We start from the raw sequence: 23,404 nt of genomic DNA on the forward strand, positions 1-23,404 counted from the left end.
TGTAAATTTTTACATACTGTCCTAATAAACCATACATCAATGGAAAGCTTATTTATGAATCTCAATTTCAAAAAAAATAAATAAATAAAAAAAATTGACCGTTATGACTGGTTTTGTGGTCCATTTGTATAGGTCAAATCTAGCGTGCACGAGCGCCCTGCTTCCTCGTGCACGCGCGCTTCTCTACTGTTTATCGCCCCCTAATAAATGTTTTTTTCCCGTGATGCTCCGCGTGCTCGAGCAGCAAGATGGCGGACGCTCTGGATGAATTTAAGAAAGAAACTGGATGCGTCCCGATCCTCCATCCTGAGGTAAAAACTACCGCCGTTATCCAGCTGCATCGCGGCAGCGATCCCAAACGAAGCCGGAGTGTCTTAACGGCCGGTAAAACCGTTATTTCTCCCGCGAACTTCTCACAATGAAGGAGAGGGGCTAAATCCTCCCCCCCACTGCTGCGTAATAGCATCGCTGCTAACGCTAGCCTTTCATATTCATAGATTATATGTTTAGATGTCGTTTTATCCCATGTCTAATCTCGTATTGTAAAGCAGAGGTGTGTTTTTATTCCATATTGTGCAGTGACAAACGTGACATTAGCGTATTTGTGCAAGTATCCAGTGTGTTGTGCTGCGTTTGCGTTTTAATGACAGACACCATTCACAAACACCACCATCATTTGCATTCATTTACCCTCAGATTTCAACAGTGATTGTGCTGTTTTGTTTTATTAATATGCTTTAGTACACTATAGAAGTCTGTCCGAGTGCGTTTGATTGCATTTAGGTGGAATTAATATAATGTCAGATCGGTTTCTGGTATATTTTCACTAATATATATTAATAGATAAATGTTATTACCAGTGCTGCAATGGGTGATTTACATATTCCCGACTCATTTCAGGATGTGTTGATGTAGGGACGTTTTTCATGAAACGTTTACTTCTTGCAGAGCTATAGTTTAATGTGTGCAGTAGATGATAAATATACGGGAGATCTCCTCGGAGGTTATTACTAACTTATAACATGACACCTCAAAAATGCATTCAGTTAAAAATTAATTGCATTCATTTTCACTCTTCTTTATTGCGAGCTCCGAGACAGCTTGCTCATATGGGACCTCCTGCTGTGAATTATTCATGCTCACACACGTGCAGTCTGAGTGAATGAAAACGTCAGCGTTGGCTTGCGGTCAGACTAACACACGCCCACCCTGTACTAAAAAAAAGAACACCTCAGAACACCTATTACAAAAAATATCAAACATATTTACAAACAATTCAACCAATATGTTTATTTTTTTTTAAAGGGGTCATATGATGCGATTTCAAATGTTCCTTTCTCTTTGGAGTGTTACAAGCATGTGCGTTAAGATCAGGGTTGCCAGGTTTTCACAATAAATCCTGCCCAGTTGCTTCTCAAAACTAGTCCAACACTAGCCCAATCGCGTTTCCACAAGGTTCCCCGATAAAAATTGCATCCCGGGGTTAAAATATAAGTTTTTTTGGCAGGGTTGCCTTGGTAAAATTCACATTTTAGGGGCTAAATATCACGTTATTGGTTTTGGAGTCGCTTCAACCCGCGGACATGAAAAACAACCGCAGACTTGGCAACACTGGTTCAGGTGGAGCAGCGTTTACTACATAGAGCCGTAGTCCACCGACAAGCTACACAAAATCGCTTTCAAAATCGACAAAGAATCGCCTGCGATTTTAAAATCGATTTTGTGTAGATTGTCAGTGAATTACGGCTCTGTGTAGTAAATGCCAACCAGTGTTGCCAAGTCTGTGGCTGGTTTTCACGTTCGCGGGTTGAAGCGACCCCAATACCAATAACATGATATTTAGCCCCTAAAATGTGAATATTACCAAGGCAACCCTGCCAAAACCGTGTATTTTTATCACCCGGAACGAAACGCGATTGGACTAGTTTTGAGAAGCAATTGGGCAGGTTTTGTTTTGAAAACATGGCAACCCTGATCTGAACGCACGTGCTGGAGATATACTACTAATCACAGGAGCGCCTTTACTGAGGAGATGCGCATGAAAGTCACATTCGATTTTTTGCACAGCCCTAATTCTTTATAAAAGTTGAGACTCGTCCACAACCCCCTGAAACGGCTCGTTCTAACACGCCCCCACATATCTACGTCACTATGTGGGAAGATTTGCATAACAACGCCCAGATGTTCACACAAAGAAAGTAGGCGTACCTTTTATTCTCGTTGTAGTATTGTTGTCGCCGCTGCCGTGTCGTGTAGACACTGTGTGTTTCACTGTGAAAGCGAAACTACTTTGTTTTTGCCTTCCAAAAGAAAACACGACTAGATATCATGTTTATATCACGTTTATAATGGGTTTTATGTTAATCTCCCAACCATCGCTCCGGCCGGATAAGGCTTCACAATATGTTAAGAGGCGTAACATTTCCGTCTCACGCTTGAGGCATTCGGCCAATCACAACGCGCTGTATAGCTGGCCAATCACAGCACACCTCGCTTTTCAAAGAGATGAGCCTTGTGAAAATCGATAGTTTCCGAAGGCGGGGAATAGAGGAAAAACAATAATGTACAGTATGTGGAAAATGTTTTTTTTTACCTTAAACCACATAAACACATTTCATTACCCCAAATACACAAAATAATGTTCTTTTTAGCAGCATCATATGACCTCTTTAAATGACCAATGCTTATACTGATATCTGCAGAGCATGGTGGCAAAGGCTGGCTTAATACAATTTAATAACAGAAGCGAATGCTTATATTGCACGATATTTGCTTAAAATTTGCTGAAGACAGTGTTATGTTTTGTAAATGACTTGTGTGTGTCCTGGTTTTCCGCGGGATGGGCTGGTTGGTTTAGAGGCTATGAAACCTTGAATCATGATAGAGATGGTGTTTTGCATGTGGACGTTTGAGATGAATAGTTCAGCTGTCCTCATCATTTGGTTTGTGTTCCAGTTGCTCTTTTGCTGATTGTGGAAAAAATGTGGGTCTCGAAGTAAAACTGAAAGAAGATACATTCATATTGGAAGCAGCATTTGTAAACTTAATTCAGAAATTAACTTGATGTTGTAAAAAGTTAATAAACTTAAATAAAGATTAGTTAAAAAAAGACATATTTAAAAAGAGAGTAACTAATAAAAATGAAAAAAAAAAAAAAAATTTTAATATAGCCATAGATTTTAAAGTATAGTTTAAGTATACATATATACAGTATCATAATTATACTAGAATAACACTGATGTCTTGTTGGTGGTAAAAATAAAGGAATAAAAATGACAAAGACACACACCAAAACTGCTAAAACTTTAACTAAAATAAAAGTGAAAATAAAAAAAATAGATAATAGAAAAGTAGAAAAAAATAAATAAAAACTATTATACTTGATACTAAAAATAACAAAAACAAAAAATGGAAAAACCCAAAAATATTTAACTATTAAAAATGCAATATATTGTATTTGTATTGCAATGATACTAATATAACACTAATGATATGTTAGTTAAAAAATAACAAAATTACTAAAACTTTAAATAAAATAAAAAAATAGAAAAGAGATCAATAAAAAGTAATTCAAAATAGAAATACAAACTATTATATGACACAATAATACCAAAAAACATTGATTTTGCTGCAAAAATCCCACCAGAGCAGAATATGAAAGACACAAGTGCATTTGTCTTTAGTTAACCAATGCTGTTAACTAGAGGAAAGTCTACAGGAACTCGTTCCCTTCAGATGCTTTGGCCATTTGTCACCTGAGTGGGTGGCTTTGGGGTCACACAGTCATATAGTGAAGAGCCAGCCATCTGTTCTTTACCATCACCCATCAGATCAGACCTGAGGTTTCCTGCAAAGCTGATGCTCTGTCTGCGGTTGTGACTTTTGAAAAGTGTGTCGATGAGACGAGATGTCCATCCTGTTGGAGGAAAAGCCACTGTTTGCGTGCAACAAATTTAGCTTTGTGGCTTTGAACTTTTTTTTGCTGTATTTCTACATAGTGGCCTGTGGGTGTGATTACTTTTGCACTTCTCCTTTTGTGGCTTTATATGTAAAAACAGACAAAGAAATGAGAAATCTGACTACAAATGATGAGTTTAGTAATGGAAAAATAATGTTTGTTCTGAGATAAGAAATGTAATTTCGAGTTACTGTGATGCATATCTGTGGCATTGCATTGACAGTGTGAATATAATTTCTCGATGGCTGTTGACGGTCAGTCCAGACATGTCATTACGGATGTTGACAAGAGCTAAAGATATAAATGGCTGACATAATTAACATGCTCTCTGAATGCTAATGCCTTCCTGTTTTAATAGGAAGCCAGTGTGTGTGTCACATGGTCCCACAGATGCTGTAACCACTCGTTTCCTCACAGCGGGAGGAACATTAGGCCCGTATTGAATTAGACCAACTGCTCTGATACCAGGCCCAAAAACATTTATAAAGGCCTGCCGGTGATGCTGAATCTCCCTGCTGCTCGTTTTATCAGTTCTGTCTGACGGTCTGGACTGATATGTTTCTCTGATCGTTGAAATTGTATATAATAACCTGCATTAGCATTAATGCCATGCGTATGACTTATACATTTGGATTAAGTGCACATCTTCTAGCAGAGAGCTCCTCGGTTTCGTCTACCCTGCTTTTATGCTACATTTACCATGTTTTCTAATGGAATACTAGCGTAGTGTCCAAATATAGCTATGATGTATAATATGAACAGTTGTCGATCGATATACAGTACAGACCAAAAGTTTGGAAACATTACTATTTTTAATGTTTTTGAAAGAAGTTTCTTCTGCTCATCAAGCCTGCATTTATTTGATCAAAAATACAGAAAAAATGTAATATTGTGAAATATTATTACAACTTAAAATAATTGTTTTTAAATTTATTATACTTTAAATTATCATTTATTTCTGTGATGCAAAGCTGAATTTTTAGGATCATTATCACATGATCCTTTAGAAATCATTCTAATATGATGATTCATTATCAAAGTTGGAAACAGTTCTGCTGCTTAATATTTTTTCAGAACATGTGATACTTTTTTAGTATACTTTGATGAATAAAAAGTAAAAAAAAAAAAAAGCTATGTTTTTAAAATATAAATATTTTGTAATAACAATATACACTACTGGTCAGTAATTTGGGGTCAGTAATTTTTTTCTTTCTATTTTTTAAATAAAATCAATACTTTTATTCAGCTAGGATGTGTTAAATTGATTAAAAGTGATAGTAAAGAAAATAATTATTAGAATATATATTATTAGAATTTTTTATTTTATTTTGAATAAATGCAGTTCTTTTTAACCTTTTATTCATCAAATATATTAGACAGCAGAACTGTTTCCAACACTCATAATAAATCAGAATATTAGAATGATTTCTAAATGATCATGTGATAGACTGGATGTTACATGTGACACTGAAGGTTGGAGTAATGATGCTGAAAATTCAGCTTTGCATCACAGGAATAAATTATTTTTTTAAAGTATATTCAAATAGAAACTATTATTTTAAGTTGTAATAATATTTCACAATATTACTGTTTTTTCTGTATTTTTGATCAAATAAATGCAGGCTTGATGAGCAGAAGAAACTTCTTTCAAAAACATTAAAAATAGTAATGTTTCCAAACTTTTGGTCTGTACTGTATATCGGCCGATATTTTACAAGTTTTTCTGATAAGCAGCTTTTATTTTGAAAGTGATGCGCTTTATCCAGTTTGACAATGTCATATTCATGTATTTTGTCATGGCACTGTATGTAAAATTAGCCTTACCCGGTCTTTATTTGAGAAAATATGATTCTCGGTTTGCTAGTATTTCATGTTTTCTGGAATACTAGTATTCTGTAGGCTACTTGTTAAATATGTATAATAAATATAAAATATGTATAATAAATATAATTGATTCCTCTTTCACGTATCCTTGCTTCTGAAGGCAAGTCTTCTCGTAAACACAGTCGGTTATGTCTTAAAGGGATACTCCACCCCAAAATGAAAATTTTGTCATTATTCACTTACCCCCATGTCGTTCCAAACCCGTAAAAGCTCCGTTCGTATTAAGATATTTTGGATGAAAACTGGGAGGCATGTGACTGTCCCATAGACTGGCAATCAGACGTGCAATCTGGGTTATATGAAGAGACGGGAACACTTTTTGTAAGCGAAGAAAACAAAAATATTGACTTTATTCAACCATTCCTTTGTCAACAGTCTCCTCTGTGTCTCTCCATATCACTCTATGCTCTTTTGTGTCATCCGCGCCACAAGGATGCGCTGTTTCTACGTGTATTTAGCTTTGATTTGAAAGAAAACAGTGCATCCTTGTGGCGCAAATGACACAGAAGAGCATACCAGCATACGGTGATATGGAGAGACACAGAGGAGACTGTTGACAAAGGAATTGTTGAATAAAGTCGTTATTTTTGTTTTCTTCTTTTTAATTTAGTAAATACGTGAAAAATCTAAATTTCATCGCATCAACTTTTATTTAAATGAAGAATTGTAATATTATGTATATATGTTTTATATCGTCCAGTTATCATCATGGAAATTTTATATTGATTTATTGATTTATTTATAATTGTGAGTTGAAGAACTTTTAAAAATCACGATTGATATTGCTTCCTGTTAAATTGTTGAACATTCATGTGTTAAGTATGTTTAAAGTTAAAGACAATATTTACCATATCCATATCCAAATCGCAGGCCATTATACATCTCATATATTTTTGACCAAACAGATTTTTGTCTTGATTTCAGAGGTCATAGTTCAGCCAGCTAGATCATTTTCAGCATGGTTCTGGCTGTATGTTGTGTTATTGTGCTGGATCATTAACTTTTGATGGATGACCCCATTAATGTACTTGCTGTTGGACTGACCTCTGACCTCTAGAAGAGCCTTTAAGAAATAAAGATTTGACTGCACTGTCCATTTGTATATCCTCTTCACACAGATTCTCATAAGGGATGCTTTGCTGTAGGGTAATTGTGGATTGGGATGATCTCGCTAGGCTTTTCTCTGGACGTATGGCTGCTGGATCATTCTTTGTGTTGATAATATGTATAATCTGTCTAGACGGATCAGTATGCGGTGGGTTTGTGAAGGTAACAACAACAAGAGTCACAGGGCTTTGTTTTTAGTGGTTTTGGTTGCAAGTGTGCAGGTTCTTGGTTATTACTGACCCGTGTTACTCTGTCCCTGCCGTTTACTCTTCACTAATGAGTTCGTAACATTTTTAAGGATTATTTGAAATGCCACTGATTATAAATCAGCATTCTTGTTTACAGTGTTTTCCAGTTTATCATCTTTATTTGTGAATCTCTGTGACTGGTGTGTGTGTGTGTGTGTGTGTGTCTCACGTCTCTGCTGGTCTGGCATTACACACACACACACAAAGGGAGCTCGGTGTGTTTGGCAGGATTCCCTTGTGTCCTGTGGGTGTTTTCTGTTTGCCCTTTGCATCTGTTTCAAGCTTTTGCTTGAAGGTGTCTTATTTTACAGTCTTTTTAAACATCTATTTTAAATATGTGTTGTTTAAATAACTTACGGTGGTAATAATGTTTGTAGCCTAATATTACAATATAAGATATATAATAATATTTAGTTTAACCCTTTTTATTTTTACAATGAATATTTTATACATTTAAAAATCATAAAGATATTTTTGCAGTGGAGTTTTGAGTGGTCCTTCAGTAGTTATTATAAAATAAACTGTATAAAATAATCAAATTTAAATCAAATAAAACAAAATAAAAATTATATTAAATTAAATTCTAAAATAAAATAAAAATACAATTAAATAAAAAACACAATTACAGGTTTTCTGGAATAAAAATGTTACTGGAAAGGGTTTGATGTACAAGGTACAGCTTCAGGAGGTTGGCTTTTTAACACAATGGACAGAGACCTTCCCCACTAATCAATAGAGCTGAAGCTTCTGGACATCTGCTGGTCATCACACACACAGTGAGCACATGCAGTCAACACACTTTCTAAATAGTTTAATTAATGTTAGACAAAGTTTCTTGAACAGCTTTATTACTCAAAATAATATAAAAAATGACAGACAAAGTTTCTTGGGCTGAATGATAATGAATCTCTAAAATAGCAAAAGATATTAAATATATACATAGATGGGGGCAGATTTTTGAGTGGTGGTTAAAATAAAATATAATATATAAAATAAATTTAAATAAAATAAAAATGAAACATTATAAATAAAATCTAAAATCAAATGATAATTAAATTATAAAATATCAAATAAAAATAGCCTAAATAAATAACTAAATAAAATTAATATATACTGATTTTCTGGAAAAAGTAATCACTAATAATCACAATTATTTTCCTCTAAAATATAACAGATTTTAATCATGATTGTTTGGATTTGAGAAATATTTTTTTTTATATATTTAATTAGCATTATTGCACTTTCATATAAGCACAGCGAAGGAAAATGTCAATTCATAATCAGAATTTATTTGACTAGTTTCCTGATTTAATATATTTCTAATTTATATTTAAAAAAAAAAACTGTAATGAAAACTGGTAAGACCTTAAGAAGCGTCTCTCTGGAGCTAAAACAGTGAAATTCGTAATATATTACAAAAATTCTTCTAAAAAAAATGTAGTCGAGATTCATGTTTGGAAGTATCGCAAATATCACAGATGATTATGCTTAAATAATCGAGACAAGCAGAAATTGTGATCATGGTTGAAATATGATTAATCGCGCATTTTTTATATATATATAAACATTTAGTTGCATCAAAGAGCAAGAAAATCCAGTTTTTCCATGATATGGCGCCTCTTTCAGTGTATGTGTGTGTGTGTGTGTTTTTAAGCTCGTCATCACCATGGAGACTGACCGTACGTATGGCACGTTGTGTCCAGGATCCTCAGTGTCATTCATCACTCATCTGTCTATCTGATGGCTCTATAGAGATGAACTGACTGTGATTCTCTCCCGCAGGAAATTAAACCCCAGAGTCACTATAACCATGACTACAGCGAGAGCGTCAGCCGCAAGAGCCACGTGGACGACTACAGCACTTGGGACATCGTCAAAGCCACCCAGTGAGTCTACACACACACACACACCGACACACGCACTGGAACGACCGTCTACACAAATATCCCCCACCCAGAAACAACTAGATGATGATCATGAACATGTCATCAAAACCACTTTGTATGAGCTGCATGAGTCTTTTTTTACGCTTTTTTTTTTTTGTTTGTTGGCCAGTATTAAATTTAACAGAAACTTTAACAAAAAAATTCCTTTTTTTCCATGACTAATAAAAACTCAGTATATCCAAAATTTCTCTTTATTGCCTTCAACATAAAAGAGTAGATAAAATCTAGATCTCTAAGAGTTTTCGTGTTTGAGGTTGCCAGATGTCAAGAGTATAAATCCCCCATTATAGAGACCTATGAAATCTCTTATTTTTTTCCCCAAAATCTATATATTTTTTTTATTTAATTATTTATAAAAAAAAAATTGCTATTTTAATTTTTATGGACTTCTCTTCTTTTAATTTTTACTTTTTTTTTTACTGGATTAATGTTAGTAAACAGAAGTCATGTTTAAAAATGGGAAATCATTAAACAACAATAATTTATATAAAAAAAAGGACCCTATGAAATGTGTTCCGTTTTATATTTACAAAATTGTGTGTTTTGCATTTGAATTTTTCTGGATTCCATTTTAATGGTTTAATAAAATTTTAATAATCGAAAGAGCATGTCAAGTTAATTCATAGAAATGTATTTATATAAAGTTAATTAATTAATTTATTTATTTTACAATAATTAGGCCCTATGATTTTTTTATGTTTTTAATCTGTGTATTTTAATTCTACTGGTAATCAAACAAAGGCATAAAACATTCAATTAATGAATCTTTTAATCATATGAATATTAAACAAATTATTTCATTTTTTTGGCAAACGAAGTGCTACACAACCTTGTTTATGATTGAGGTTGCTCTTACACAACCTATGCGCCACAATACAAAGACTTTTATGTTTTGATAGAAAGACATGAATATAATTCAGAATGATTGGAATTAATTCTAGGAAAGTCTCTGTTTTTTCTTTTGAGAGATGCTTTTGAGTTCGACCAGTATTCAATGTAGAGTGTTTGTTTATTTACTGATTAAAATTAGACTAAAATTCCAGGACTTTTAGTCAACTGAAACCTAACTAAACAAAAACAGGACAGATTGACTAAATATGATAACAAATGAAAAGGACATTTGACACAGGACTAAGACCAATTAAAAAAACACCTGACAACGCAAACACCAATGTTGGCAAAATGGATAAAAGCTGCTGTTCAGGGATGTTTTATGGTGTATTTGTGCTCAGGTATGGGATATTCGAGCGTTGCCGTGAGCTGGTGGAGGCTGGATATGACGTGCGTCAGCCGGATAAAGAAAATGTCACACTCCTGCACTGGGCGGCAATCAACAACCGCATAGACCTGGTCAAGTACGTCTCTCTCGTATTCATTTTATACACATTCTCCACTCTCTCCTGGATTTTTTCTTCACGTTATTAAGACAGCACACACATACACACACACACACACACAGAGGAATGGATAGAGTTATTACTCTGTCAGCGTTGAAATTCCTATTATGAGGCTGTGTGTGCATATCCTCCTCCTTAATAAGCACCTGCTCTGGTGCAGTCATTCATTTTATGCTGCTCTCTTTTGCAACTGTAAGATAAAGCCTAGACGTCTCGTTTCCTGAATGCTGTCTGTCGATTCACTTTTTTTTTTTTTTTAGGTACTACATATCTAAAGGTTCTGTAGTCGACCAGCTGGGAGGAGATCTCAACTCTACACCACTGCACTGGGCTACAAGGTGTGTGTTCGAAATGCAACACCAGCATACTGCTTATTGCAGACCACCTAGTATATACACTGCTTGCTATTTAATTAATTAGTATGAAGAAATGTGGTTTCATGACCTCATAGAGTTAATCTGTGAAAAAATAGATCTGATTTTTGAGTCAAGAAGAGAAAAATCTTACTTGAATTTTCTGGTTTGTTCGTCTTGCTGGAGATGGAAGGGTAATTGAAATAAAGCTGAAAATAAATGAATACTAAAAAACATAAATGATGAAAAACTTAAAATTAGCTTTAAGTTTAAGTTGAAGAACTAAAATTAAAATACTTAAAGCTGAAACAAGTTAAAGTAGAAATACAAACAAACAAATAACGAGCACAAAATTTGTAAAACTTAAATTATAATTAAAAATTTTGGGGGGTAATTGAAATGAAGCTGAAATTAAATATAAATAATAGATAAATTATCTAAAATAAGAAGTTGAATTACAAAAACTAAAACTGAAGTAAGTTTAAGTAGATTTTAAATAACTGTAAAACTGATAAAATAACAAACAAAACAGAAATTGCTCAAACTAAAATTAAACCATCTTTGAGTAATTGAAGTTAAGCTGAAATTAAATGTAAATATTAGATGGAAAAACCGGCGAAATTTGTGAAAAGGGAAACTTATCTGAAATAAAATATGTTTAAAGGTCTGAAATTTAAAACTGAAATAAGTCAATTAAAGCTAAATAGAAATTAAACTAATAAAATTGACAATATAAAACAATATTACTGCAACTTAAATCCATTCTTAGTTCATTAAAATAAAGCTGAAATGAAATATAAATATTAGAAGAGGGAAAAAGAAAATTAGCTGAAATAATTTGAATTTGACATACTACTAAAATTGCAAAAACTAAAGTATTAAGTTAATGAAATATACATAGAAAGCAAAACCAAATAAAAATGACAAAAAACTACTAAAAAAAAAAAAAGTACTAAAATTTCAACTAAAAATAAGATGAATTTAAAATGAGAACTGAACTTTTAACAAATCATAAATATGATAATAGTACATATCTGTATATTATACTACAACAGGAATCCTCAAATCTGGCCCAAGAGATCCACTTTCCTGCAGTGTTTGGCTCTAAACCTGATCAAACACACCTGAGCATGCTAATCATTATTACAGGTAGGTCAGTTTGATCAGGGTTGGAGATAAACTGTGCAGCGCATTGGCTCTTCAGGGCAAGACTTGAGGAACCCTGACTGTAGTAAAATAGTAGTGCATTACATTGTGGGATGCATTGTGTTCCCGGTGTAGTTTGTGAGATGTGATAAGTTATCCAGTTATTTAATGCATACAAAAACGTGCATACTGCAATATTAGTGCAGGTATGCCAGCACTGCATGTAGGTTTAGTGCACGCATGATGTTTTATTAATGCACACACCTCTCGTCTGCTCTCTCTCTCATTCAGACAGGGCCATCTCTCTATGGTGGTGCAGTTAATGAAGTACGGGGCTGATCCTTCTCTCATCGATGGCGAGGGATGCAGTTGTGTGCATCTGGCCACTCAGTTTGGACACACCTCCATTGTGGCGTATCTCATTGCCAAAGGACAGGTACATTTGTTTAAGACTCTGTGGGGCGCTGATCTAATCAAAACAAGAGCTGGTGAAGTCACAGCCAATCAGAATATTTTGATTGCGATTTTGAGCCAATGAGATTTTACTGTGTTACTCAAGTTACTCAATACTTTTTATTAACATGCTAAAGAGTGGATTTATCATGCATTTTGTTGTGCTCAGTCCATTTTCAGCCTGCAGGGGGCATTTATGACGTTTCCATCCGTGGAAGTTTGACCTCTAGGAAAAATGAGACTGTGTTTGATCTCAGTCTGATCTTTGTTTTAAGTCTTCTCTGTGTGGTATTTTCCAGGATGTGGATATGATGGATCAGAATGGCATGACCCCTTTGATGTGGGCTGCTTATCGTATGCACAGGTGCGTGTGTATTGTGAGAGGACATGTATTTATTTGCCATTGCCAGATGTAAAGCTAATTAGATGGGATTTCTGCAGTGTTGACCCGACACGGCTGTTGCTGACGTTTAACGTGTCAGTGAATCTGGGTGATAAGTATCATAAGAACACGGCTCTGCACTGGGCGGTTCTAGCTGGAAACACTACCGTCATCAGCCTGCTGTTGGAGGCCAATGCTAATGTCGACGCACAGAACATCAAGGTAAAGTCCAGACGCCTACACTAGCATACTGAAATCAAGTGTGTAGAGTGGTGGTACATTTATTTTAAAATTATCATTATTTTCCGCATCAACCAGAAAGATTTATTTTTGGCCACTAAGTGTTGAATGCACAACTTTTATTTTGACACCCATTTTCCATCTCTATCCTTTTAATGTTTACTTTACTCATCAAACTCTGTAACAACTCATTCAGCAAATACGCATTTTAAATAAGTATTTTAATATTTAATAAATATTTAAGGGCACAAACCTAGCTAACTCCACTATTCCAGAGTGAGGGAAATGTGTGCTGTATGTAAAATTATTTATATAAGGAATTTATTAGTAAGCTGTATGTAAAATTAGTGTTATATGGTCTTTATTAGAGACAATAAGGCTTCCCAAATCACAGTGCAGAACTTCCAAGTTATAGTATTTCGTACACTCACTTATATTTTTTACTTCCTTTTATTTGGTATTTTCAAACTACTTGATTTGTAAAAAATAGTATAATAGTGTAAATAGTGTAATCTAATAATATAATAGATTACAGAATCAGAAGTTGCTATCCAAAGTATAAATCAGTATATTTGACTTATTTATCAGCAAGTTCAAATATTTTTTTTTTGAAAATAATAAATTTTCAAATTATTTATTTCTAATTATTTTAGTAAATATTATTTAAAATTAATAAATTCCATTGCAGTAATTTAAGTATATCTTTAAATTGTGTAATTTCTGCTTAGTGTTATTGTAGTGTTATTTATATACTATTATAGTTTTTATTAATTTTTGTATTTTTTTCATTTTAAATAGTTTTGTAATGTTTTTGACGTGTTTATGATTTTTTTTTAATATATTCTAAATAGTTTTCATTTATTTTTATTTTTTTTTCAGTTTTTCAATTTTTTTTGGTTTTACCTTTAGTTTTATTTCAGTTAGTAATTTTAAAAGTTGAACTTAAACTTTTTCAAATTGTTTAGTTTTTTATTATATTTTATTTCATATGAACAGATAAATGTATAAGAGTTGATGACATGACATCTAATAATATTTGTTGGTTACAGGGGGAGACGCCACTGGATTTGGCCAAACAGAGGAAAAATGTGTGGATGATAAATCATCTGCAGGAGGCCAGACAAGCCAAAGGTTACGACAGTCCCTCATACCTGAAACGGCTCAAAATGGACAAGGTAGAGCAACCGATCAGTTACCATTAAGGAGAAATCAAAATGTATTGCATGCACTCAGACGTTTCTCTGTCCGTCTGCAGGAGTTCAGGCAGAAGGTGATGCTGGGAACTCCGTTCCTGGTGATCTGGCTGGTGGGATTTATCGCCGATCTGGACATTGACTCCTGGCTCATCAAGGGTGGGATGTATGCAGCGGTGTGGCTCGTCGTGCAGTTTCTGTCCAAGTATGCAGTCATCTGCGGTGCTACTCAGCCTTTAAATGCATTCTGATGTCAATGCAAAGCATCGTCGCTGATATTTGATCTCTGCTTCTAGGTCTTTCTTCGATCACTCCATGCATAGTGCTCTTCCTCTGGGCATCTATCTGGCCACCAAGTTCTGGATGTACATCACTTGGTTTTATTGGTTCTGGAATGATATCCTTTTTAGTTGCTCCAACCGTTTTTATGATCATAATAAGAAACTGATGCAACTTAATTAGGCTGATTCAACCTACTTAATCAGAATATCATATTCTGTAGTTCTTATGACACGATATCATTTATCAGCAAAAGCAAATCCAGCATTTGCCTTTGTGATTCACATAAGCCTCCATTTATATATTGGGTGACTCATGAACATGCGCACAAGAACGCTGACAGCAGGAAACCAGGTCAGCTTTTTTATCCAAGAGCTAAAGAATTTAATATCTTCCTTTGAAAATGTCTTCTGTTTCTGTCTTTGTTGTTTTCTCGATGTGAAACATAAAACTGGGTTGCTGAAGTGACCCAATTTATATGGCAATGTCTAATTTTTCAGTGTTGAAAGATCCGAAGAAGATCTGGTAGAGAAGCGTTTTTGTTTAAACGTTAACTCGTTGTGATGGACGGAAAGAAATTCTTATGGGGAAGATATAAGAAATATGAAGTTTAGCATATAAACTTATAAAATATCCCTCTTTCACCCACGGTTTACTGACGCCAACTTGAGTTAGTGGCTTTTTCTGGAGATAATTTGTTTCAAGTTGTTGAAGTGTAGAACTCTAGGCAGATGCATCATCTTTGACAGGCTTGACATAGATGTGTCTAATTTTCCCTGGAAATTTTTATCAGGAGTGACCCGCACAATAAATGTGAATTTATAGTGAATTTGACACCTCAAGTGATATCGTGTGGGTGAGAGGAGGGCTGGGCGGCTTGACAGTATGTATTGTGCAATGGTAGAAATGTGTCAAATACAGGTAGATATTTCCACAAGCTTATTGGTGTGGAGTGAAGCTTTACATTATTTACAGGAGAGATAGACACAAAATGAGGTTTTGCAAAATAATAAATGCAATTGGGAACAGATTTGGAGAAATGTAGCATTCTATCATTTACTCAGCAGTGGATCCTCTGGAGTGAATGGGTGCCGTCAGAATGAGAGTCCAAACAGCTGATAAAAGCATCACAATAATCCACACCACTCCAGAACATCAGTTAACATCTGGATTATTTATGTTTTTATCAGCTGTTTGGACTCTCATTCTGACGGCACCCATTCGCTCCAGAGGATCCATTAGTGAGCAAGTGATGGAATAATAAATGTTTCCAAATCTGTTTCTATAAACAAACAATATCATCTACAACTCAGATAGCCGGAGGGTCAGTAAAATGTCAGTAGATTTACATTTTCGTGTGAATTATTCTTGTGGGGGGTCTTTGTTATTAAGCAGTCTTTTGTTATGAATAATCTGATCCATCAATTTTATCAAGAACAAATAATCAAATAAGATGGAGCACTGTTCATGTGTGATCTATTTATTTTTCTGGATTATCCAACATTTGACATTCCTCTGTAGTTATTTAATATATAAAAACAGTTTTTTGTTAACTATATTGTGCTATAAATGATGATTGTGATAAATAATTACTCATACGTTGATATAAGATTCTGTTCATGACGCCCACCATTAGGTGTGAGAGAAAGTAAGTACAAACACAAGAAAGGTGAGTTCTTGTCTGGTAATGACAATAATGTTGCATTTCTGTGGTCAAGGTGCTGTCAAACATTAGTGGTAAAATAGGATTTCTTCCCAAAGCTGAAGCATTCTCTTCTCTCCTGAGCAAAACAGTCAAGACGTGACTCGTGTCTGGATCTGCATCTCGAATGAAGCTGCTGAAATGTGGTTCGTGTGGCTGTAATTGGAGGTTGTGGAGTGATGTTTAGTGTGCTCAGAACCGCTGTGTGTCCAGGTGCTTCAGGAATAGAAACGATGCGCTCAAACCCTGCAGCTGAAATCAATGAAATCAGATCCAGAGCTCTGGGTGGATCTGTTTCCCTCTCGCCTTTATCATCCAACAATAGAGCATCTCCTCTGAGGATTGAGCTCTTGTTTTTTTCCCTGCTGTAATTGTTGCCTGTAAGCAGCTCTGCTCAACAAAACCACCGACCCACTTACAGGAGAAACAGATTTTCTGCATTTATCAGTCTTTTTGGACATAGTTTGCCTCTGGTTGATGGAGGCGCTCATGTTACATGCAGACGTCAAAGCCACAAGTCAAACAGGAAATGTTACATTTAAAAAAAAAATAATAATAATTCATTAAAAAATGTCTCAGCTCAGAATTCCACGGAACTTTCAGTCTGTATGTTCCATTTAAATGGAGTGAGAGAAAGTACATATAAAGTAAATTTAAGTACAAAGATTAATAAATTAATAATTCTCATAGATTTTTAATAGGACTTTGAGTTTGCATGTCTTAAGAGGATCACAAATTGATTGACTACTAGTTCAGTTATTATTTTTTGTCGTAAGATTTGTGATTAAATCATTCTTTGAAATGGGTTCTTTTCACTAATTCAGTGGGTCTCAAATGATACATTCAGTTAATTGGTCCAAAAAAGTATTAACCCTGTTGATTCTTTTGCTGTGCCATATTAAACATAACTTCCTTCCTTAACTCTCCACACATCTCCCTTTCGTCACCATCCACCTGCCCTTCCTGCTCAACAGTCTGGCTCTCTTCTACAACTTTGGCAAGTCATGGAAGTCCGACCCTGGGATCATCAAAGCATCCGAGGAGCATAAGAAAAAGGTAAAATCTCAATCTGCAGATAAAATTTACTCACCCACAAGTCATCCAAGATGCAGATGTGTTTGTTTCTTCATCAGATTTGGAGAAATGTAGCATTCCATCACTTGTTCACCAGTGGATGCTCTGCAGTGAATGGGTGCCGTCAGAATGAGAGTCCAAACAGCTGATAAAACATCACAATAATCCACACCACTCCAGAACATCAGTAAACCTCTTATGAAGCCAAAAGCTGCGTGTTTGTAAGAAACAAATCAATCATGATGATGTTGCTTCTGGCCAAAATACGAGTCCATAATACATATTTCTTTCTCCAACAAAAATGTTGTCTCATCTGAATCATTTGAGAAATTTGCATTGATCAAGCACTGTTTACAAGCCAAAACAGTCCAAAATAAATATGTGGGTGGATTTTGATGTGAGAGGACAAAAGAGAATCAACTTTTTCACTTTATTATGGATGTATATTTTGGCCAGAAGTGACCATTTTTTCTTAAAATGCCTTGATGGATTTGTTTTTCTTACAAACATTCAGCTTTTGGCTTCACAAGATGTTAACCGATGTTCTGGAGTGGTGTATATTATTGTGATGTTTTTATCAGCTGTTTGGACTCTCATTCTGACGGCACCCATTCACTGCAGAGCATCCAGTGGTGAGCAAGTGATGGAATGCTACATTTCTCCAAATCTTCAAGTGGTATGATTCAGGGCTTTTTAACTTGCCAGTAAGCAACCATCCAGAACACTGATGCTTTATGCACAGGAAAGCACTACTTTTATTTTCTTCAGAAACTGTAAAAATGCTCTGCTGTTTTCTCTTCTTCTCTCTTCAGACTATAGTTGAATTGGCAGAAACAGGCTCTCTGAACACCAGCATATTAATCATATGACTCTCTTTACGATGGCTCTTTTCTATTCTGCACACCGCTGCTTGAGCAAACTCAGTGTTGGCAAGCTGATAACTCAAAAGTCTGATTTGCATTTGCAATTTCCATCGAGGTGCCCATGCATAAAACACTCACTTTAACGGCCTGTTCTCCACAGATACGGAAGCCAATCAGATCGAAACACTGCGCTGTTTGCAATCGATGCATCGCCAAGTTTGATCACCACTGCCCGTGGGTCGGCAACTGCGTAGGTGAGTTTTCCAGTCATATACCTACATTAATTCCCACCAACCATCCACCTCACAATCTTTTCCACCTGACATTAACATGAAAAGACAAAGATTGGCCAGGATATCATTCACTATTGTGAAGAAAGCCCATTAAGCATCCCAGTTTAACTTCTTTGAGCCAAAGGCAGATAGTACTCAGTTCCTCTCATTTGTCTCTGTTTTTCTCCTCATTGTTTGCGGACAGGAAGTGGAAACCACCGTTACTTTATGGGCTACTTGTTCTTCCTGTTGTGTATGATCTGTTGGATGATATACGGATGCATTTGCTGTAAGTACACTTGGGTTTGCATAGTTATATACGATCAATGAGATAAATACATACAGATCAATTTCAGAAGAAAATAGTATTAACTTTTGTAACACTTTACAAACAGGTTTCATTCGTTAGCATGAACAATACTTTTTAGACAGCATTTAGATTCAGCATTTACTAATCATTAAAATCAAAGTTGTATCTGTTAACATTAATGCACTGGGAACTAACATTAAATAGGGTTAATAAGTGCTGTAAAAATATAGTTCATTGTTAAAGAATGCGTTTAAGGGATAGTTCACCCAAATATGAGGGTCTTGTCATCATTTACTCACCCTTAAGATGTTCCAAACCTGTAAAAGAAGATATTTTGAAGAATGCGTGTAACCGGTAGCCATTGACTTCTATAGTATGGAAAAATAATACTGTGGAAGTCAATGGGTACCGTCAACTGTTTGGTTACTAACATTCTTCAAAATATCTTCTTTCATGTTCAACAGAAGAAATAAGCTCATATAGGTTTGAAATGACTTGATGGTGAGTAAATGATGACAATTTTCATTTTTGGGTGAACTATCCCTTTAATTAGTATTAACAAATGAGACCTTATTTTTACAGTTTTTTTTTGTTTGTTTGTTTTGTTTTGTTTTTTTGCATTAGTAGCATACGTATGTATAATATTGATGAACAAAACGTGATTGTGGTGTATTTCTGCAGACTGGAGGATTCACTGTGCCACCAGCTACACTAAAGATGGCTTTTGGATCTACATCACCCAGATCGCCACCTGCTCGCCGTGGATGTTCTGGATGTTCATCAACAGTGTGTTTCACTTCATGTGGGTCGCTGTGCTCATCATGTGCCAGCTCTATCAGGTAAGACACACTCAAGTCCAGAAAGCTGCCTACCTAGGCTACATTTGTTTAGGTCTTGAGAATCCGTTTCCGTCTGCATGTTAACCTGTAGAAATGGGTTTGGAACAGATTTGATGTGTTTTTGTGGTTTGATGTATCCTCCATAGATCGCCGTTCTGGGCATCACTACAAACGAACGCATGAACGCCAGAAGATATAAGCACTTTAAAGTTACAGCCACGTCCATCGAAAGCCCTTTCAAGTGAGTCCTTTAAACTCGTTTCAGGCTGAGCTGGGAACAGCTTATCTATATCTGGAGGAGGATGGTTTGTTTGTCATGTTTCCGTGACCATAAATCAGTTTTATAGAGGTGTGCTTTGTATATTAATCATCAGTTCAGTCTGTAGAATATAATCTATATATACTTACTGTTCGAAAATGTACCTACTAGTGCTTGTCTGGACACAACAATTTATAGAAAGAGCCAATTCGATTAAGTGAATTACCTCTAATGAATGTTTTAATTCATAAAGTCCCCCATTATGATAATACTAATATCTGTAGAAGAAGGTCGGCTGATGGTTGGTGTAGTACTGATATATAATATAATTTAGTGATGGCAAATCACTCGGTTGTTTGGTTGTTTCAGTGCTTATAAGCTATTTACTTTAAAAAATAATAATAATAAAATAAAAGAATGTTGGCATGTTGTTGACGTTATCATAAAAAAAAAAACTTGAAATATAAATATTAACTGAAAAACTTAGTTGAAGTACTTATATTAAAACTAAAACTGAAATAAAAACAAATCCAAACTATTTTCAAGTGTTTGAATGATGAATAATAAAAAATACAAAATTAATAATGAACAAAAAAATTTAACTGAAAATATAAAAATAAGTGCTGCTCAAATCTATTGAAAAGCTAGTTCAAAGTATTGTTTCAGATAATAAGTTTACATTAATAATAAATGTAAATACTAAGATTACTTAATATAAAACAAACTAAAACTTGAGTAAAACTAATTAAAATTACTCAAATATTTGAACAATGACTAATACAATTTTCAAAATGAATAATGCACAAAAAATTAATTTAAACAGAATATTATAAATAAATGCTGTTCAAAAAATTTATAGTGCTGTCAAATGATAAATCGCGATTAATTGCATCCAAAATAAAAGATTTGTTTACATAATATATGAGTGTATACTGTGTACACTAATTATGATTATATATATATATATATATATATTATATATATATATATAAATAAAATATATATATTTATATATATATATATGAGTGTATATTTATATATGCATAATAAATATACACAGTGCACACATATATATAATGTAAAATATAAGAATATAAATATATATACATGTAAATATACACATAACACACACACACATGTCACAAACACAAAAAAACAATAACAAACATACACAGAAAACACATATATTATACATAAATATAAATATACTGTAAATAACAATTCTAAAACACTAATTAAAAGCTAATTCAAAATGGCAATAACACTTTCAGATAAGAAGTTGAACTACTAAAATTACTAACTAAAATTAAAAATTAAAACAAAATAAAACTATTTAGAAATATATGAATAATAAGTAATAAAAATTATAAAATGAATTAAAAAAACAACAATAAAAATGACAAAACCATCTAACAAAATGACTAAAAATGTGACTTAAATTGTTCAGTTTAGTCAGAACTATGAGAGAATTGGAATCGGTTGTTTTTAAGTTGCTCCTCTGTTTTCAGTCACGGCTGTATAAGGAACCTCATAGATTTCTTCGAGCTGCGCTGCTGCGGTCTGCTGCGGCCCGTGGTGGTAGACTGGACCTCCCAGTACACAATAGAGTATGACCAGACGTCCGGCTCAGGATACCAGCTGGTGTAGCGCGGTGAAGGAGCGACAGAGCGAGAGAGAAGACGGAGCGAGAGGGAGGAGAGGAGAGGAGAGGTTTTCCTGAAGTGCTGCTCAGCCGGGACCATCTCCTTCACCGAGACTGCAAACCTCACCCAGTCAGGATAACGCATGCTGTCATTGGTTACCGTCACCAACTCCACCCGAGACGCAGGGACACGAGGAACAGGAAGAGGAGGAGTTTAATGACATCAGAGGCGGATGCAGTACAACCGGCTCTCCTCAGCTGGTCAGCTGAGACCTTTGTGTTTTGTTTCGCACATCGACTTGTTTTCGTTTTACCTTGGTTTTCTTCCTGTGACCCCTTTATTGTTGGTTTTAAAGTGATATCGGATCTTCGTCGTCCTGGTTCAGCCTGGAACTTTGTGTAGGAATCAGAATGAGCATAGCAAAAGCATCAGCCGCTATAGCGATTGTGGTTTTAAGTAACTGTTCTGGCCAAAATTAGACTTTTATTATTATTTATTCATCCTCGTGTCCCATCAAACCTATGTGACTGACTTTCTTACGTGGAACGTAAAAAGAGATATTTAGCAGAATGCTCAGGCTGCTCTTTTCCATATAAGTAGAAAGTAATACGCATATGTTTGGATCGACATGATGATTAGTAAATAGCGGTAGGTGAACGATTCCTCTAAGCTGCCTTGATTCGTCTGGTTATGAATCAGATCTAAACAGGCATCCTATTGACACCCATCAATATGACTAGAGAGATGCCCAGTTTAAATAATGTGACTTAACCTTTATTTTAACCTATTTATGTAGTATTTTTCGAAGAGTAATTATGGTATCATGAGGTCATTTTACATGTCTCCATTTCGAGATTTGCAGCATGTTTAATAGTTTAGGTGCGGTGAATCCGACAAAACGTGTCAAGAAGATGAAGCCGGGTCACATTTCACCCAAAAATCAAAAAGAAAAAATGATCAGATTATATTTTGTTTAGAGAAAATGAAGCCTGTTTTTGCATTTTATTATTGTTTTCATGAAAATTAAATACATTTTCTCCATAATTCTCATTACCATCATGCACAAAAACCTCCTCATTACTTTATTTGATACTGCCTTTAAATTATGCTATTTTTTAAATCATTGTATTATAGCCATTGTTTAATGCAAAACAGAAAAAATACTGTATTGCAATGAGAATTACAAAAAAAGCGGCTGAACGCATTATAGTAATGAGCACTGGGAGAGAGAAATGTGCTGAATTTACATCATTATAACAGTACAATAATGCAGAACAGTCTTCACTTTCAAAAAAAAAAAAATATATATATATATATATATATATACACATACACACACATACACATGTATGCACACACTTTTTTTTTTACATTTTAGGTTGAAATGTGACCTGGGACCTGTTTCATAAAACAAGTTTACCAAATAAGCCAGGTTTATTTAAAACATTCTGACATAAAACCAGCCCATTTACAAGCTCTTGATGTGATTATGAGATTAATCCAGGTTCCTCTGCATTTACAAGGAATAAGACGCTCGCACGACAAATATACAAGTACGTAAATCTCCATATATAAAAAATAAGACGGACAAGCTCTTGATGTGATTATGAGATTAATCCAGGTTCCTCTGCATTTACAAGGAATAAGACGCTCGTATGTGAACCTCTATATTTATTATCTGGGAGTAGTTTTAGGAAGTGTATAGATTTGAAGTTGAAATGCTGTTGAAAAGCCACTGAGTGGACCTGATAGCTGTAAGAAAAAAAAACAAGAAGCATAACAACACACAAGGGCTCCTTCGGTCTTTTTTTTTTTTTTTTTTTTTTTTTTTTTTGTGGCAGCGACATTATTTGTCT

General features: G+C 34.6%; 1 protein-coding gene across 1 annotated transcript; it reads left to right on the forward strand.

Annotated features, from left to right (window-relative positions):
* Positions 1-169: 169 nt before the first annotated feature.
* zdhhc17 (zinc finger DHHC-type palmitoyltransferase 17) lies at positions 170-22,898 on the forward strand. The gene is made up of 17 exons (XM_042721620.1): positions 170-311; positions 8,980-9,083; positions 10,376-10,498; positions 10,801-10,878; positions 12,331-12,475; positions 12,792-12,856; positions 12,934-13,096; positions 14,164-14,289; positions 14,370-14,512; positions 14,604-14,704; positions 17,220-17,344; positions 18,175-18,221; positions 18,373-18,479; positions 18,703-18,786; positions 19,489-19,646; positions 19,793-19,887; positions 21,414-22,898. Exons 1-17 carry the CDS (start codon positions 249-251, stop codon positions 21,550-21,552), a joined length of 1,866 nt encoding a protein of 621 aa, XP_042577554.1. The 5' UTR covers positions 170-248; the 3' UTR covers positions 21,553-22,898.
* The last annotated feature ends 506 nt before the right edge of the window (positions 22,899-23,404 follow it).

The sequence above is a fragment of the Cyprinus carpio genome, chromosome B4 (assembly GCF_018340385.1).
Source record: "Cyprinus carpio isolate SPL01 chromosome B4, ASM1834038v1, whole genome shotgun sequence".
Lineage (NCBI taxonomy): Eukaryota > Metazoa > Chordata > Actinopteri > Cypriniformes > Cyprinidae > Cyprinus > Cyprinus carpio.

Bases quoted from the DNA above. Each gene is read 5' to 3' on its own strand.
- zdhhc17 (XM_042721620.1), top strand. From the start codon at position 249: ATGGCGGACGCTCTGGATGAATTTAAGAAAGAAACTGGATGCGTCCCG. The intron at 12,476-12,791 runs GTACATTTGTTT...GGTATTTTCCAG, and splicing joins ATCTCATTGCCAAAGGACAG to GATGTGGATATGATGGATCA. The intron at 13,097-14,163 runs GTAAAGTCCAGA...TGTTGGTTACAG, and splicing joins TCGACGCACAGAACATCAAG to GGGGAGACGCCACTGGATTT.